This window comes from Rutilus rutilus (genome assembly GCF_951802725.1).
Source record: "Rutilus rutilus genome assembly, chromosome: 10".
Lineage (NCBI taxonomy): Eukaryota > Metazoa > Chordata > Actinopteri > Cypriniformes > Leuciscidae > Rutilus > Rutilus rutilus.
Window position 1 is genome coordinate 16,130,754 of NC_140215.1, and position 17,630 is coordinate 16,148,383.

At 36.7% G+C, this 17,630-nt stretch overlaps 2 protein-coding genes across 3 annotated transcripts in view; both read left to right on the forward strand.

The window, feature by feature from the left end:
* The first annotated feature begins 429 nt into the window (after positions 1 to 429).
* On the forward strand, positions 430 to 1,932 carry tmem177 (transmembrane protein 177). Its single transcript, XM_084422161.1, has 2 exons — positions 430 to 525; positions 814 to 1,932. The coding sequence occupies exon 2, from the start codon at positions 837 to 839 to the stop codon at positions 1,767 to 1,769; it is 933 nt and encodes a 310-aa protein (XP_084278287.1). The 5' UTR covers positions 430 to 525; positions 814 to 836; the 3' UTR covers positions 1,770 to 1,932.
* A 1,479-nt stretch (positions 1,933 to 3,411) lies between these two features.
* ptpn4a (protein tyrosine phosphatase non-receptor type 4a) overlaps positions 3,412 to 17,630 on the forward strand; it is a 53,995-nt gene continuing 39,776 nt past the window's right edge. For both annotated transcript variants that reach the window (XM_084421483.1, XM_084421484.1), the window contains exon 1: positions 3,412 to 3,836. The gene's annotated coding sequence lies outside the window, so the exon portion shown is untranslated. The remainder of the gene's footprint in view (positions 3,837 to 17,630) is intronic.

Sequence of the window (17,630 nt, forward strand, 5' to 3'; positions counted from 1 at the left end):
ACGACGCTTGACAGATAATTGTAACTTTTATAAATATTTTTTAAAAAGAAGAAAAGTGTAGGCGTTGTCATTTGTCACAATTGGATGAGGTTGAACAACAGACAAAAAGTTGCGCTTACATCCGTGTGAAATAAATATGTAAATGTCTGTTGTGAACGCGTGCTCATGTTAGATCAAGTTCAATACGTAAGACAAGAAATGTCCTAAGCTTGTAACTCCTCCATTGGGAGTGGGACATGTTTTGTCTTATTGGATATCCCATATTACATGACACGTGATTATATTTAGACAACCACTCATTTCTAAATACAAAATGAAGAGTTAAAATTTGTCAAATTGTATTTATATAATTATGTACCTGTCCACACCCATTTTAGTAATACAAATTTATACACTCTTATTTCTATTCTAATCCTTATTCTATTCGAGTCCACACATCGTCCGTGGTGTCGTAAAAGTGCCGTAAGGTTGTGATTCCATAACACTCAACGTGCTGTCCTTGTGAGAATGAAAACAAAGTAGCAAGTAAGAGAATACTAATGGTTTTATGCTCTTTAATGGACAATTATTTCCAAAGACTTTACAAAAACCTTGTTTGAAAATGTGCGGAAAATGTATGCATTCTAAAAATATTATAACGTATGTGTTGGGAAAAGAATTAAGGGCTTATTGCGATAGCCTACATTGAACATGTGCAATATTTATATGTAGCCTGCATGGTATGTTAATAAGATTGGATAACATTGCTATTAAATGCTAAGATTAGGCCTATGTCATTTATGATTAATACATTTAGTCATTTTTTCTTGACAGTTTGGCCAGGTGAGCAAGAGAAGATGGCTTCGGGTTTTCTGAGATTCTCTGTACTTATTCAGAAGTATCGGACACCACTGCTCCTTGTCGGATGTGGCGGGGTCTTCTCTGCCAACATTTTTTATCATGTTTTCCCAGATCATACATACAGAAAAGTGTACCAGGCCTGGCACAAAGGAGAACCTGCCAGCCTGTCAGAGAAGCTTGAGAACGTCTTTCAGGAGGTTCTGAAAGATTATGCTGTCAGCTCCCCTAAAACCTTTAGTGCATTTGCCTCTTTCGGCTTTCATCCGGTAGGGGCTGGTGTTCCATGGCTTCCCTCTGGAGCACAGATCGGCCTCCCAGCCAACTTCAACAGCACCACTGAGGAGCCAGCGGGCATCACCAATCGCACTATTCTCATCAATGGCAAAGAGCTGGATTGGGACAGCGACTCGGGCATTGCTCTCAAAAACTCCCTGGTGTTCTCTGCAGAGGCGCAGAAGTTTGCTATAGCCCGAGAAGTGGCCCGACTGGGGGCTGGGGGTCCCGTGTTGCACGCTGCAGTGGCTCCAGCATGTCTGGCCGGAGCTTGTATATATAGCGTAGCCCTCAAGCAGATATTTGGGCTTCAGGCTGGGTCCATCATCTTCAGGGTCGGTGTTAATGTGGTTGCGCTGGGTTTAGGAGTCGTGTCGTATATCATGACTTCTGATGCTCTGAGCCAGTGGTTAGACTACAGCTCGGACCACCGTGCGGCATGTCTGTCTAGCGATTATGCAAAGGGTGGCTTAGAGTTCTATGAGAAAATCTTGACACGGAACAAGACCCTGCGCTCTCTGATGGGCCCTAAAGGGGAAGAGATGTACGCCCCCAGTGGAAACTTGTTTCCTGGGCACCTGCTGCAACTCAGACATGCAACTTACACATCTAGACGGGATGGGATTTTAAATGTTTTGAAAAATGAGAAAGTATGAGCTGCCCAAATATATTTAAAATCTTGTATGTTAATGATTATCTCTTGGATTTTAACATGTGAAAATCATACTGTGCGATTGAAATGCGATTGAAATGGTACAACACACCACTGGATACCATTGTTTTCTTTCACATGAATAAACAAACAAATGTTTAATGACACTAGGCTACTGGCTGTATATATTGTGCAAACAATTTGCCATTATATATTTTTCTAAGTCATCACACTATGACATATGACACTGAGATTATTACAAAATGCCTATTCTTCCTTTTAGTACTGTATTTTAAATCTAAATGATCATGGAACAGAATATAGTTTTGGTCACATTTTTAAAAAATATTTGCTGCTGGCACATGCCTACATAAAAACCTTAGTGAGTGACAGTCAGCCGAAGGATGGATGCCAAAAGATGTTTGAGAGGCAATCTTGCCGAAGCACACTTTGGGTGTGGACATTTCCCAATGTTTGCATACTAGATCACTTATTCTGTAATGACATTTCCAGTAGGTTTGGCTGTGGTGTCAGCCCTTTTATGGCTCTCTGAACAGTGTTTACTGTATGTTGTTTTTCCCTCTAGATAATAGCTAATTTCAAACTAAAAGCATACTTTTTATTTCTATACAATTTAGTCTTTAAACTTTTGCTATAGTGTTATATATTCTGCTTACTGTGATGTTTTAGATACATAGTTAAAGAATTTATGTCTACTAATTTTTTATTATTATTGACATTTGAAAACAGTACAGGGCCTACAAATAATAGTATATTAAACAATAATAATAACATTATAAAAAAAAGTTGTGCTGGGCATCGATTAATCGCATCCAAAATAAATGTGTGTGTTTACATAATATATGTGCATGTACTGTGTATAATTATTTTGTATAATACACATGCATGTATACATTTAAGAAAAAGGTGTTATTTATATATAAAGTATCTACGTTTATATATAATATAAATTATGTATAAAATATAAAGTATATACATGTAAATATTTCTTTATATATATATGTGTGTGTGTGTGTGTGTGTATTTATATATACAAAATAATTATACACAGTACACAAACAAACTTTTAATCGCGACTAATCGTTGCCCAGCACTAAAAAAAAGGCTACACTTTATTTTAAGGTGTCTTTGTTACACTGTGATTATACATTTAAGTACTGAGTAATATTAAGTAACTACATGTACTTACTTTAGGGTTAGATTAGGATTTGGTTTAGGGTTCATGTAATTATGCATAATTTATAGTTTTGATGATTAACTACATGTAAAGAATGTAACAGTTACACTGTAAAATAAAGTGTTACAAAAAACACAAGAGACTCAAAAACAGGATGAAATCCGTAAACGTTTAAACGTAACTAGGAGCTTTAACGCGATTTGGCCACATGATGCCACTATTGTCCACAAACTATCTGTGCCTCGAATATGCGATCTTGGATGTCAAAAGAATCGTTGCACTAGACATTTGTTAAGAGATGTTAGTGAGTCCACAATCAATGTTTGTTCCGCTATATCTGGATAAAACAAGCCTGTGGATAAAAACAAGCTCTACCTATCTGTCTGTCTGTCTAAATGGAAATTCCCCGCCTCTCCAGGTTGTGATTCCACCCCCGACCGCTAGTGGCGCTGCGGAGAGATGTCGGGCCATGTTACAATGTAACACTCGGCACTGCTTGCTGCTTCTGCGGCTCCTACAATGTAACAGCGCCGTGAACGGAGACACAACTGAAAAAAAAGTCAGCGATCCTGATGAGCCGACCTCCGGAGTGGGAAATGCGTTTTTATTCTCCTGCGAGACCCCTTCCTCCGCCCTAGTGGTCCGTTGACTGGATTGCAAAGTGTCGTCGCTGACTGGCTTTACGGGATTGAGTTTATGTGGATTATTGGAAGCGGAGGCTCGTTGAGTTGTGTGTGTGTGCTGGGCTGGAGTGGGTCAGTATGAGGCTTCTGCTACTGCTGCTCTGAGCGGGCTCTCCGCTCCTCTGCCTTGGGTCTCGAACGAAATCACATTTACTTCTAAAACTGGACACCCCTGGAGCAGTTTATGACGGTAAGAATCGGAATGTCACTTTGATGTTACTGGGGAATTTCTTTACTAAAATGCTGCCTGCTTTCCCAAAAAACAACAAGAAGTAAACAAAACAAATTTCTTGGTATTTCTCGTTGCCTATCATACTTTTATCTTTTATAAAAGAAAATAATTACATACAAGGAATACTTCTTTAGCATTTTATTTGCAAATGTTAGAAGGTTCAGCTGTTCAAGTAGCTTTTTCTTTAGCTGAAGACATTACAAGCAGATTGGATTTTGTTGGAGCTTGTGGTGTATTTAACCAACTCAATAGTGCTCAGATGGGAGATGAACATGATCATAAATTCTATTTGAGAGGATTATCCTTCTTTAACTTCTCTCATTAAGAGCCAAACATTGATGATCCCGGTCATTGGTGAAAACATTTGGTGATTTCTAAGTCAAAGATGTGTTTGTGTGGTCACACTTTCTTTTTCTTTTTTTTTAATCAGAGTTATTTTATATGTCTACATGTCAATGACGTCATCGATTTTGACAGTGTTTATGACGAGGCGCACGTGACTCGATCATTACGACGTCATATGGACAGGTGAAAACCAGTTGTTCAGAATTCTTCCATCATGAAGCCACGAGTAGATATGTGTGTGTGTGTGTGTGTGTGTATGTTTATATTGTCAGGGTGATTGGGACATTGAGATGATTTGGAAAAATGTGTCCCAATCAACATGAATCAGCTGTGTGTGTAAAGACCTTCTTGATCAAAAATGAATGCACCTCTTGATGGAAATAAATGTTGTGATGTTATTTTCATAGTCAAGATCTTGTATTGACAATAAAAGAGTCCAGCACTCTGTAAGGTCTACTCCAGCATATCCCAAAGACTTTTTGTCCCAAAGGAATTTAAGGTCTGGACTGAAAATTATTCTTCATGCTCCCTCCCAACCATTCTTTCACAATTTGAGCCTGATGAGTCTTGACATTGTCATCATGGAATATGGCCATGATGTGTCTTCCTACATGGTTGTTTAAGAAATGAACTGTTGCCAAACTTATAACATGATAGAAATAATAATCACTGCAATAATGATCCAATCATATACTCTTAAGCATTTGCCTATTTAAATCCAAACAGCAACTTTTTTTTTGTTGGCCGGGCAGTGTGTGTGTATATATATACAAACGCACACACACTCCTGGGCAAAAAAAAAGAAGGGCCAAGCCTAAAATGGCTATACACAAAGCTATTAGTGTCTTAACCACAAATTATTGGTCAGGAAATTACTAAGCAAATGCACTACTTTTTCTGTCTCAGAAAAATTTCAAAGACAGAATGAAGTTTTTGGCAGAATTTGGGAAGTGATGACAATGAAACACGGGTTGGATGGTGATGCTCCAGAGCGGTGTCTTCGAACGTCTGGTTAGAATATAATAATAAATGCATCTCTCCCACAGTGAAGCATGGAGGAAGAGACTGTCATTGTGTGGGGAGCCTTTTTAGCAGCTAGTATTGGTGAGCTGCTTCACTGTGAAAACTCATTTAAAGCTTTGGAGTACAGGAGAATATTGCAGAATGGCTTGCTTTCAAAGGCAAAGTTGCTTCCCAAATTGTAAAGCCAACCAAGAAGTGGCTTGAGAAGAAGTCCATCAGGCTCATGTTTGGCCGGTTCAGAGTCCAGATTTGAACCATATAGTGAATATTTGGTCTCGCATTAAACTCAAACGAACTGGGAGACCAAAACCATTAGAAGACCACTAAATAATATTTTTGGCTTGGCCCATTATTCATATTTTTTTTTTTGCCCAGGAGTGTATATATATATATATGTAGCCTATATATATATATATATATGTATACACACATTTAAAATGTTTAGTCTCTTATGCTCACCAAGGCTGCATTTATTTGATTGAAAATACAGTAAAATAGTGAAATATTGGTACAATTTAAAATAACTGTTTTCTATATGAATATATTTCAAATGTAATTTATTCCTGTGATGGCAAAGCTGAATTTTTCCGGTGTTCAGTGTCACATGATCCCTCAGAAACCTTTCTAATATGCTGATTTGGCACTCAAGAAACATTTCTTCTAATTATTAATGTTGAAAACAGTTGTGCTAATTAAAAAATGTTCTTTGATGAATATAAAGTTAAAAAGTTAACACTTTATTTAAAGGTGACAGTTACACGTTACTACATGTACTTACTATAGTAATAACAGTATAATATGTGTAATTACAAGTAACTAACCCTAAACCAAACCCTAACATTAACTCTATAGTAAGTAATTAACGTTACTCAGTACTTATTTGAGTAAGTACAATGTAACTACGTCACCTTAAAATAAAGCGTAACCAAAAAGAATACCATTAATTTGAAAATTTTCACTTTTCTGTCACTTGTGATCAATTTAAGGCATCCTTTATGAATAAAAGTATTTATTTATGTAAAGAACAAACAAAAAGATACTACCCATATGCAAAAGAGAATAGAAATATCTTCATGAATGGTCATGAACATTACATGACATCCCGTTGGGCTGAGTGGATGTTATGCAGGAGTAGTCCGGATGATTTCAGGGTGTCAGCTGTTAGGGGCGCGAGGGCTGCACCAAGGGCCCTGGCAGGCGTTTCTGTGCACCTGAGCCAAGGCCATGTGGAGCTGAATTGAGGAGTTTTGAAGAGGGGGTAACTGGAGGCAGGTGTTCAGACAGTTGGAACTGGCAGCACCTGCCCATCTCGGTATTGGAAACCACATTGCCTGACCGAGCACATTGCAGTGTAAATTCTGACCTCCTGAGAGCAACCCATGGCCAAGTTAAGCACCTTATTATGGAGATGTTTCATGGGATCTTAACACCATGTACTCTCTCAGACTGAGCTGATATTTCATTTCAAGCTGAAGCGTCTTCCTTTTTCACAGTTCTCTTGTCGTATTAATCGCTGGGCTTCCTGATGGGAGTAGCATTTATTCATTTAAATGTAGGTAATATTATTAAAACGTGTCACATGATCCTTCAGAAATCTTTCTAATATGCTGGTTTGAAGAAACATTTCTTATTATCTTATTGTGCTCCTTAATTTTTTTGTGGAAACTGTGACATTTTTTCAGGATTATTTGATGAATAGAAATCTTTAAAAAAAACAGCATTTATTTACTTTAAATACTGTTTTAGCGTTCTAGCTTTAAGTGTAGAAGTCTTTACTGTCACTTTTGATAAAAGTGTTCCTATTTCTTACTGAATCAAACACTGAAAAAAAAAATTATTCGTTGAATTTAATAAAAAAATGTATCGTAAGTGGTTGCACACAATTGATTTTACCTACATTTAAACAAATTCAACTTAATGCATTTGTTTAAATTGTGTGCAACCACTTACGATAATTTTTTTTTATTAAATTCAGCGAATCATTTTTTTCAGTGAAGTATTAATTTCTTTCAAAAAAACAACAACTAACAACATGACCAGCTTATTGACCACAAACTTTTAAACGATGGTGTGCTCTCTAAGATGACACAAGGCTGATCAGCGGATCTGCGAGACAACTGAAAATTTCAGTGTCTGACTCTCTTGATAATTTGAAGCGCTGTTGTTCTTTGTGGAAATTATTATAGGGTTTGGTGTCCTACTTAGTTACTTGGTGCAAATCTTAAGAGAGCTTTTGAATGGAACAAAGTTTAGAGCACCTCCACATACGCCAGGGGTCAAAGTGACTGAAAACATTTGGGTATAGCAATACAGAAACACCCATCAGATTTAACTGGACAATCAGGAATTATCATTAGTTCATCTAAGCACTGCACCTTCTACTGCCAGGTCAAATATATTCATCTCAGATCTGATTCATAAAGAGATGAGCCTGCAGGAAATACAGGCTTGTTTTGACAGATTTTCTCTGCTTGTTCTTTCCAATGAAAACTTCCTGTCAGAGATGGTTGGAGATGAATGACTGGCCTCGGTATCATGAATAGAGAGTGTTCTGTCAGCGGTGTTGCGGTGACCGCTCATGTGGCACTCAAACGGATCACCAGCCACACATCGCATGCGTTTCAGCAGATATGACCGAAGCAAATCACAGCTGTGTGTACAGCCCATCTGTCGCAGACTCAAAGGTGTTTTACAAGGGTAACGGTACTTGTTATTGTTAGCTGTGTGTTGTTTTTGCGAGGGAGGATTTATTCAATAATTTCCATTTTCAAGTTTTTCTGATGAAATGGCATATTCTTTCGAATCCACATCATAGATTTTGTTAATTATGAATCTCAGTGTTGCTTCCTCATGCTGTCACCAAACACGCGCTCGGCCCTGAGGAAATGAGTGTCACATTTTTGTGGTAAGTGCTCCAAAATGGAAAGGAAAAGCTATCATGAGCTTCCTTTTTACTTTGAGATTTTTAAAAAAAAATATTATGCGGACAGGAAATACAATTTCTTATTTTGAGACTTATTTGACATTTACACTAATTACCATTTAAATGTTTGGGGTAAGTAAGAATTAAGTACGTTTTTGAAAGAAATGAATACTTTCATTCAGCAAGGGTGCAGTAAATTGTCCAAAAGTGACAGTAAAAACATAATGTTACAAAATATTTCCATTTTAAATAAATGTTGTTCTTTTGATCTTTCTATTTATCAAAAAATCCTAAAAAAAAGTGTTTAATTTTTTAAAACATTGATAATAATAATAAATGTTTCTTGAGCACAAAATCAACATATTACACTGTAAAATGTCTAACCTCATTTGTTAACATACTTAAACTAGCAGTGAGCAGTATATATTTTTTTAACAGTATTTATTAACTTGTTCATATTCATGTTAGTTAACACACTGTAAAAAATGTCTAGCCTCTCCAAGTCAAAATTTTCTAGTGACTGATAACATCTACATTTTTAAATTGGCCCAAGTGCAATTCTTGTTGCAATAGTCTGTTAACATTGGCTCAATGAGAAATAATACGTCAGACTAATTGAAAAATTTAGATGTAACCAGTCACTTGAAAATTTTGACTTGGGGATGTAATTTTTTTTTTACAGTGCATGTTTAATTTTAATAACGTTTTAGTAAATGTTGAGATTAACATTAATTGAACTACTGTAGGTAACTAAAGCCCCTTTCACACAGCGCTTTGAACCCAGGAAATTGCCGGCAAATTGCCAGAACGCCTTCTGTGTGAACGCAAACATGACCCGGGAATCCGGGATTGATGCCGGGATCGATGCCGGGTTGGGGACCTAGTAACATTGCCGTGTCCAGTCCCGGAACGCGCGCTGTGTGAACAAAAGCCGTAATAATGCCGTGTCGTAGTGATGACGCTGAAGCCGGGATCGTTCGCCAGCTGTGAAACGGTACGTGATGATGCGCAAGTTTATGATCGAATCAGAGGAAAAAAATGCACAAGCGTGGTTTCTCGAGAGAGAAATTGCAGCTCATAAGCAAACTGAAGACGCTGCTGAGACATTACATGTCACGTCGATGTCACGTCTTTACAGGATTTTTACGGGTTGTGTGAACGCACTCTCTGATTCCAGAAAATCACTGGCAGTGTGAATGAACCAAAATCATATGAACCCGGGTCACTTTATCCGTGTATTTTCCGGAATCTCTGTGTGAAAGGGGCTTAATGTTAACAAACAGAACATTATTTTAAAGTGTTACCAAAAAATCTTAGCCATACAATAAAGCACTAAGTTTAACTTGACCTTAAAAGAAATGAAACATCCAAAACAGAATAAGTATTATTAAAATGTCCCTTCTGCCCCAGAAGATACAATTTATGATCAAACCTGTGGAGATTCCCTACTGCATTTCATTGGCTTTTGCCTGTCTGCAACTAAACTCAGACAGACAAAAATAGACGACCTCCTTTTTTCCCCTCCATTTTTAATGCAAGGCTCGTGACACATCTCAAAGAGACAATGAGATGTTTAAGCATTGAGTAAAGTTCTTGTGTTTTGACGGAAAGAGGAAGAGTCGTTTGGAAAAATTCCACCGCACGGGAGTGTGTCTATATCTGTAGACTACATCTGTATTATCCCTTCTATTACACAAGCCTGTTCCCTGTGTTTGGACCACTTGTGCATGAAATATTTTCACAAGAAATTTACATTATGCTTGTGATGTGTGCACGTAACTATTCAGTGACTGCCTTTTGCAAGATTATGAGTTAGAAAATTAAATTAAATTATTAAAGAAAATTAAATAATCTTGTAGATTAGGAATTTGTTCAAATAAGAAGAACCATAAGCTATCTATCCATAACTAAACATATTTTGGACCCTGACCCTCTGTATTTTTTAATGACTGACTCTATTTACAACTGGTATTAAGATGCATTTTGATCGATCGTATCACAAGTAGATGAGGAAGACATATTCCCGTTTACACCTGGTGTTTTAAAACAAATGTTTGAGTGACGTGCATGAAAAATGCTGATTGGGACTTCTCTCAGAGGGCAGGAGAGCAGCAAAGATGGGAAGAACTTTTAATCCATCTCTTCCGTCCACCTTTGACCACATCTGTCCTGATTTGTTCGAGGGGAGGGTCTATGGGCGAGTAAATGGAAGGTTTTTTTTTAGATCTTTCGATCTAATGGACGAAACAAGCTTGTGCAGTTTACATATGAACGCGACCTGAGACTGGAAAAACACACAAGCAGCTTTCGTTTCTACTCGGATGAACGCTAAATCAGGAATGGTGAGAGAACATTGTGCTTGGTACATTATTTTTTTTTATTATTATTTTTCTATCCAAACTTAGGTCTTCAGCCGGAAAAGTTTTAATCCAGTCTTGCTATCGCGCTTCCAATAATGTTTACGCGTTCGTTAGGTCAGTATTGTGACTGTTCGAACACATTTGACCACATGAGCGTATACACTAAGAAAACAATCTGTCCGAATGCGTTTTCGACTACCTCTGGAAGTGGTCGAAAGTGGACAAGCTCAAAATATTTTAGACCTTGTTTACACCTGTAGCGTTGTCCACTTGTGATCCGATCAACCAAAACTCATCTTAATACCAGGTGTAGACAGGGCCTGAGTGGAAGGGCTTAACTAACTGTTAAAAGTTAATTAAGTGTTGGTTCATTGACCCCTTTTCCATATAGGATGTTTGATGTGGTGTTTTACAAATCTGGAGTGAGTGGAACATTTTAATTACAGTGTTATGAACTTTACTTGTAGTTAATTTGAAAGTAGGAAACTGATTTCAGATGCTACTACCAGACATGCTGAAACTAGGAAACAACTTTGCAGTTCAGAGTAGACCTGTTTTGATGGGCCCACTGCTTCTTAGCTTTACATTTCACATTTTTCCAGTGTTGCTGCATTGGGATACTCAAACAAACATAGCCCATAATGTTTACTCTTTGGCGAGGATATCAGCCTACTAATGGCTTTACTTGTAACTGTCTCTGCATATTACATTTTATTTAACCTCACGGAACCGACGCTGCATGCTTGGACACATCAGCCGAGGTTAGATTATTTTCTGTGAGGTATACTTGAATGATCATAGGCTAACGAGTACCATGGCTTGTTGGGACAAATTACCATTTTAATACCATGGTATTCTTGTTGAACCATGCAAATACAATGGGATATTTTGAAGTATTCCCACTAGAGATGAATCAATAATTATTTAAAGCTTTATAGTTATTTTCATATTATGGTCATTAACCGATAAATGGCTAATGTTAAAATTTTGTACCACATACATTTATAATAATACACTAAAAACTAAAATCAATACTTTTAATTGTGATACTTTTAAATAGTGTAAATTAATTTAAATACCTTAGGGGTATTTAATCCAATGTAAATGTAGACATCAAAACATTATAATGTACATTAAAAAAAAATATATATATTAATTTTGAGATTTGCTAAAGATTAACAGTTATTTAAAAGTGTTATTAAAGATTCACTTTTAAGTGAACATTAGATCACGGCAATGGTAATTTAATTGACGTGTGAATCTTTGCTTGGCTCACTATTCGATTTGATTAGCCTATGATTCAGAAGGTAAAAATTCAATTATGCATCCTTTCCTCCAATTCTTTTATTATTAATAATTATATTACTAATCATAATATAGTTTATTTTAACTTTACAAAAAATAAGAACAAAGACATTTACAAAAAAGCTATTGTAGTACACTAAAAGTCTTAATACCTAAAGTGCTTTCCCTTAAAATTCCACACTGTCCAAGCTGGTTTTCGTTTCCCTCATCCACATTCAAACTGTTTTTGAAGCAGAGTGGTTGGAAAAATCACTCTTTTCCTTTTTTACTTCCTCTAGTCATTGCTTTTGTGCTTGCTGTGCCAAATGTAGCCAGAGGCTGCAAAAACGTCAAGTTCAGAGATTGACTGGATCGTGCTTGTATCTGGTTACACACTGACTCCCGTAGACCTAGTTTGAAAGTGTGTATACTCACCTGAGTCAGGATGTACGCCCACTTCCCCTCCCCACATGCCAGAGAACACACTCGCAGCACATTGCGCTGTTTATGTGGGCTGCCATTGGCCATTCGCTGTAGAGGAAAGGTCTGTGTTTGTTCTCCCAAAATGGGATTCAAACCAACCTCAAGCTAACATGCATGGCAAATTTACCAAACTCTTTATCCTTTATTAGTTATTGGCTATTCTAAGCTTTCTCTGTGCTTTTGCAATTCTGTATTGTGTGGTTGCGGTATTATGCTGCATTTTTGCAAATGTCTTTTAGAGAGAGTGTTTGCATTTGTTTTGCCTTGTTCAACAGTGCTACTGTAACCTTAAACCTTAAGCTTTAGACTGAGGGAGTCCTTTTGCTAGCAGTAATTCTGAATGATGTCTGTGCATAATTGTGTGATCATTCTCCTGTTTCAGTTTTGGTCAGAGTCTGACTTGTTGACTGATCTAGATATGCTGGTCGCATTTTAACACTTTCTAATATAAAAATGAACTATTTCTGGATCCACGTACTCAAGGCAATGCAAATTCAACCACTTCCTAAGAGCTTTTAGATCATATTGTGAGAAGGCTAATTCTCCATATGAAATAAAAGTTGAATGTACTTATAGTAAATATAATTTTACTGTCAGATTTGAAACCATTTAAGTATTAAGCTGTAAAATCAGCTTGTTTGGAAATCCTTGGATCCATAAAACATTATATGACTGCCCACATTTATGCCAGAATTACTAATCATAAGTAGATAAAGTGTTAAAGAGGCTGAAGAGTATACCTTTAACTGTTAGTCAAATACTTTATTAATGCGGCAAGTTGCTAAGCAACTGTAATCAGGCTACAATTAACTATTGAACTATATTGGCAAAAGAAGTGTTTATTAATTTAGGTAGCTTAATGTTTCATGCTGGTTAGAAAGTTGTTTTAAAATCATAAAAAAAAACTTGCTTTAAAAACAATTAATTTAGCTTAAACTGTTTAACACTTTCCCTGCCAGCGTTTTTGTAAAAAGTTGCCAGCCACCGCTAGCATTTTTGATAATTTGCACAAAACTTTCATGGCTCCCAGAATATGTTGTCATTTAAATATCTGAACATGCTATAAAAAAAAATTTATTCGAACTTTATTCTATGCATTCTTTTTATCAACACACAAGTTTCATTTAAAAAAAGCAACATTTTGAACAAAACCTTTTTTTTTTTTTCAAAGACTACAACGTGCATAAGCTAATGGACAGAGTAACATGTGAGTCTCCTGAGTCATCTGTATCCTATGAATGGAAGGAGATCTGACATGGGGATTTCCAACATACAACACATCCCTGCAAAGGGCTCAAGGCTCAAGTTGACCGTGTAGTACACACAGCATCTATCGATCTGGACTTGCCTCGCCTGGGGACGTATAATGAATACAGAACATTTGAGTTGAGCTAGCCGCTTTCTCAGCTGTAGTCTCCATTACTAAAGTGCTCAAGACTCTTCTACCATCTTCAGCCCAGGGGAGGCTTTCTTCCCTCTAATGAAGTGAGGCAGATTTGTTTACAGGATATTGATTGCTGTGGTAGTCGTCCTTTTATTCAAGTAGCTTTGTGTTCCGGCGGTGGTGGTGTCTCGGCGGAGAGGCCGGATGCAGGAGTGGAAACATGCAGGGTCCATGTGTCCAGAAACTGACAGCGTCGTTAGAGTGGACAAACCCTCAGCAGTTAGCCAAAACCTGCTACTGTAAGCAGTGCAGAATTGACTGGAATGTGCAGCTTTAATCAAAAAATATTTGAGTATTGGCTCAGGGGAACCAAGAAGCTTGTTAGTGTAGCCTTTTGCCATGCCTTGCAATATTTTGTACCTGAGAACGCACACAAAAACAATTTGGTGTAAGCTTCTAATAAATGTTAAAGTGACTGTAATTTTACCTGATTTTGATCATTTGCATTTCATGTGTGTTTCATGCCCACTATTCACATCCTCCAATGAAAAAGGGGAACTTTGTAATTTTTTTATGTTAAAATACTTGTTCTCTTTCAGTATAATGTGCATAGACCACTAAATAATAAGCTATTTGTAAGTTGATTTCCAGAAAATTTCGACTTCTGGCTCAGTATATTTGTGAATGATATTATAGAGTTATTTAAATTAGGGATGCACCAAAATTTCGGCTTTTTGGTTTGTCACTTTTAATATTAAGCAAAGTCTCAAATTCTATCGATTTTATTACGTAATTCAAACAATAAATGTTGTTTTGGCGCTCTTTAATACAGTTCAAGCGGCAGCACAGATCAAGCGCACATGAACTGATCATCTCATCTCCCCTTAACTACTTGTTACAGCATGACATATACATGGGTGAACACCAGAAGGTATGTTGAAAGATACATTACAACTTACTGAAATGTATCATGTCTCATGTAATCACAGTGTTTCAACCGTGGAAAGACGTCAATAAAACAGCTTGTAGGCTATACAGAGTCACTTAACGTTACATTTACCTCAATGTCCATAAACTCATTAGTTAGCTAAAAAAAATAACTCTAGAGAGAAGCATTTAGCTAAATATATGCACTGTATTACAAATTCATTATATTTGTACTTAATCTGTTAGTGAGGTCTTCATTGTTTAATGTATGCTTGAATAAATCTGTCATGAAAACAAGTTATTACAGTTTTTGGTTTGAATGTTTATATTTCACCAACAAATTGGAATAGAAACAATTATGTTATTAAAAGTGCCTTATGTGCAATTTAAATGTTTGTTTTAGCTACAGTATTTAAGTGTTGATTCATTAATTGAAAATTGATTCATTCATTTCTAATGTATTATTTATTTTCGGTTTTGGTTTTCGGCCAAGTGCATCCAGAATTTTCATTTTGGTGCATCCCTAATTTAAAGAAAGTAAGTTATTATAAAGTGATATAGTAATATATCATATATGAAACAAAAATACATCACTTTTTGAGGCGTCTTTATTTATGCTTCTATGGCAATGGCATAGATTGAGTATTTTTAAGTTACATAAATGGTCCCTGCTGAATCTGAATGGCGGATTTGGTAATCAAGTAACTTTTTTTTGTTGTTGCATTTTTACTGAAAGTATGAATTCACTTCTTTTTTTTTTCTTTTTTTTTTTAAACGGAATGGTTGTATATGAGTCAAAATCTGCTAAGGGGTACTAATGGAACAACAGTTTTATAAAGTGATTTTTCACTATTATTTACAACAGGATCTGCATCAATGTCTGTATTCGTCCAATTTGACTGTCGCTGATGTAATATATTTAATAAACTTGACAGGTGATTTTTGCATTGAGATTGTACAATTGAATGCAGGGACCTCAAAACATAATTTCACATCAAAAATGAAATTGGCAGAGGGAATGAAACAATAGAAAGAAGAACAGCCAATCATAGTATAAATAATTTGCATATAGGTTTTATGTTTTGGTGAATTATTATTCTGATGGTATTTTATAGACCCTCATTAGTTTGTTTGCGTGTCAGAAACTTGCACCGGTGCAGCCAAATGATTTTTCACATTCATATTTTGCGAGTTAAATGCTTGTTCTGTTGAGCTGATGTAATGGAAGCCTATTCAAGCACGCTCATGTGGTTAGGTGACGTCCCCCGAGGGAACAGACATATAAAGGTTAGCTTGCATAGGAGGATCGAGCTACATTGAGGACACCTGGGCTGTGTAGATTCTGCCATGCTTACTGACCTTTGCGCTTTGAGTTTGTGTGCTTTGAATGCATTAAAGCTGATGTTTTTGGAAGACCGTATAGTAAACCATTAAGGTGAATTTTTGTTTACACCTTTATAAGTCCCTCAGCTGCTTGTTCGGCATTATGACACAATGAGAACATTGCTCTTAGCATCTATCTTGAGTTTGTAAACTGTATCTGTCTTCAGTAGTTTGCCCTTCTACTCTCCTGTTTTCTTATTTTTCTTATTGACTTCCAGCAATGCACATGCAAGCTGCTTCATTCAAATGTCATACTCTATAATTAAATCATTAATAAACCTGTGAACAACAGAAACTTATTGTCTGCAAAGGGCAGTTTCTCTCTAGATTTGTTTTAAATACAGAGGCAGCAGTCAGGTGAGGTACCTTATCATCAGCAAGATTACTTCAGACATGTTTCATTATAACTGTGCAAGACTCACGCAAGGTGCACTCATTCTTAATGGTCTGTTAGGCTAAAATGTATGCATCCTCATGTTGTTCTAGACTGTCTAGCATTTTCACAAAATGATGGTAATCTGTTGTTAGTTCATAAGGCATTCATCTCTCTTGCTCATGTGACATGCACACATGCCCTTCAAAACTATAGGAATTGTTATCGAGTCATTGTATGTATTCTATTTTATTTTAGATGCTTATATATAATCTAAATGCTTTATTATAGTGTTTCCCTTTTTTCCCCACAAAAAACCTTTGAGCTTGAATGCCCAGAAATCCCTGTGAGGTGAGGTACCTTAAAGGTCAGAGATATTTCTCTGTGACCTTTACATGACTGTAGATCTATGAATGAACATGAGAGGGGTTCAGTCTCTGTGGATGGCCTGCTGGTTATGACCCGTGGACATGTCAGAATCCTGAATAGAAAGCGCTTCCACATGGCTGATCTTACACACAAACTGCTCTACTGTTCTATTCACCTGATAGAGCACAACAGATTTCCCAAGATAAGACAATCTGAGAAATGTGAGGGGGAAAAAAATAGACTGATAATTGAATCTCTTAAAGGTTAAAGGCACATTATGTAAGTTTTGCCGCTATGGTCATTTATTCAAAACAATAACAAAGGCGTAGCTTGATGACGCCAAGAATGAGCATGAGTTGTCGTTTACACCTCCACAGCCGATGGGAAGCTATCCAACAGGACTCGGACAGGAATCATTTTCATGGGTGATCTAATGTATTAAAGTTTTATTAACATTATTGTGGTATGAAGCAGGGTGGGGCCGAGAGCCTGCATGTGACATTTTATGTTGCTGTTTTATTATATATATATATATATATATATATATATATATATATATATATATATATATATGCCACAGTCAGCCGCTGCTTAGCCTGGTCCTAACAGACTCTCGTACATTTCATTTGTACAGAGGGTCTGGCCACTCTCCATTGACAAGCGTTAACTTCCTTGAAGGCGGGTACTCTGTTGAAGTTAAAAACCATTGGATCTGCCCAGAGCCGCTCTGGATCTGCCATAACCAATCAATACGAATATACCGCAAACCCAGACGGAGTACTGAAGGAAAATGAGAAATTGAGCGGAAGTATGTAGGAGGGCGGAGCCAGGCTAGCCCCTGCTGTTTCTTTCTTTCGTTTTGTTGTTTGTTTATTTTACAATTAAAGTTACTTTTAAC

Bases quoted from the DNA above. Each gene is read 5' to 3' on its own strand.
- tmem177 (XM_084422161.1), top strand. From the start codon at position 837: ATGGCTTCGGGTTTTCTGAGATTCTCTGTACTTATTCAGAAGTATCGG.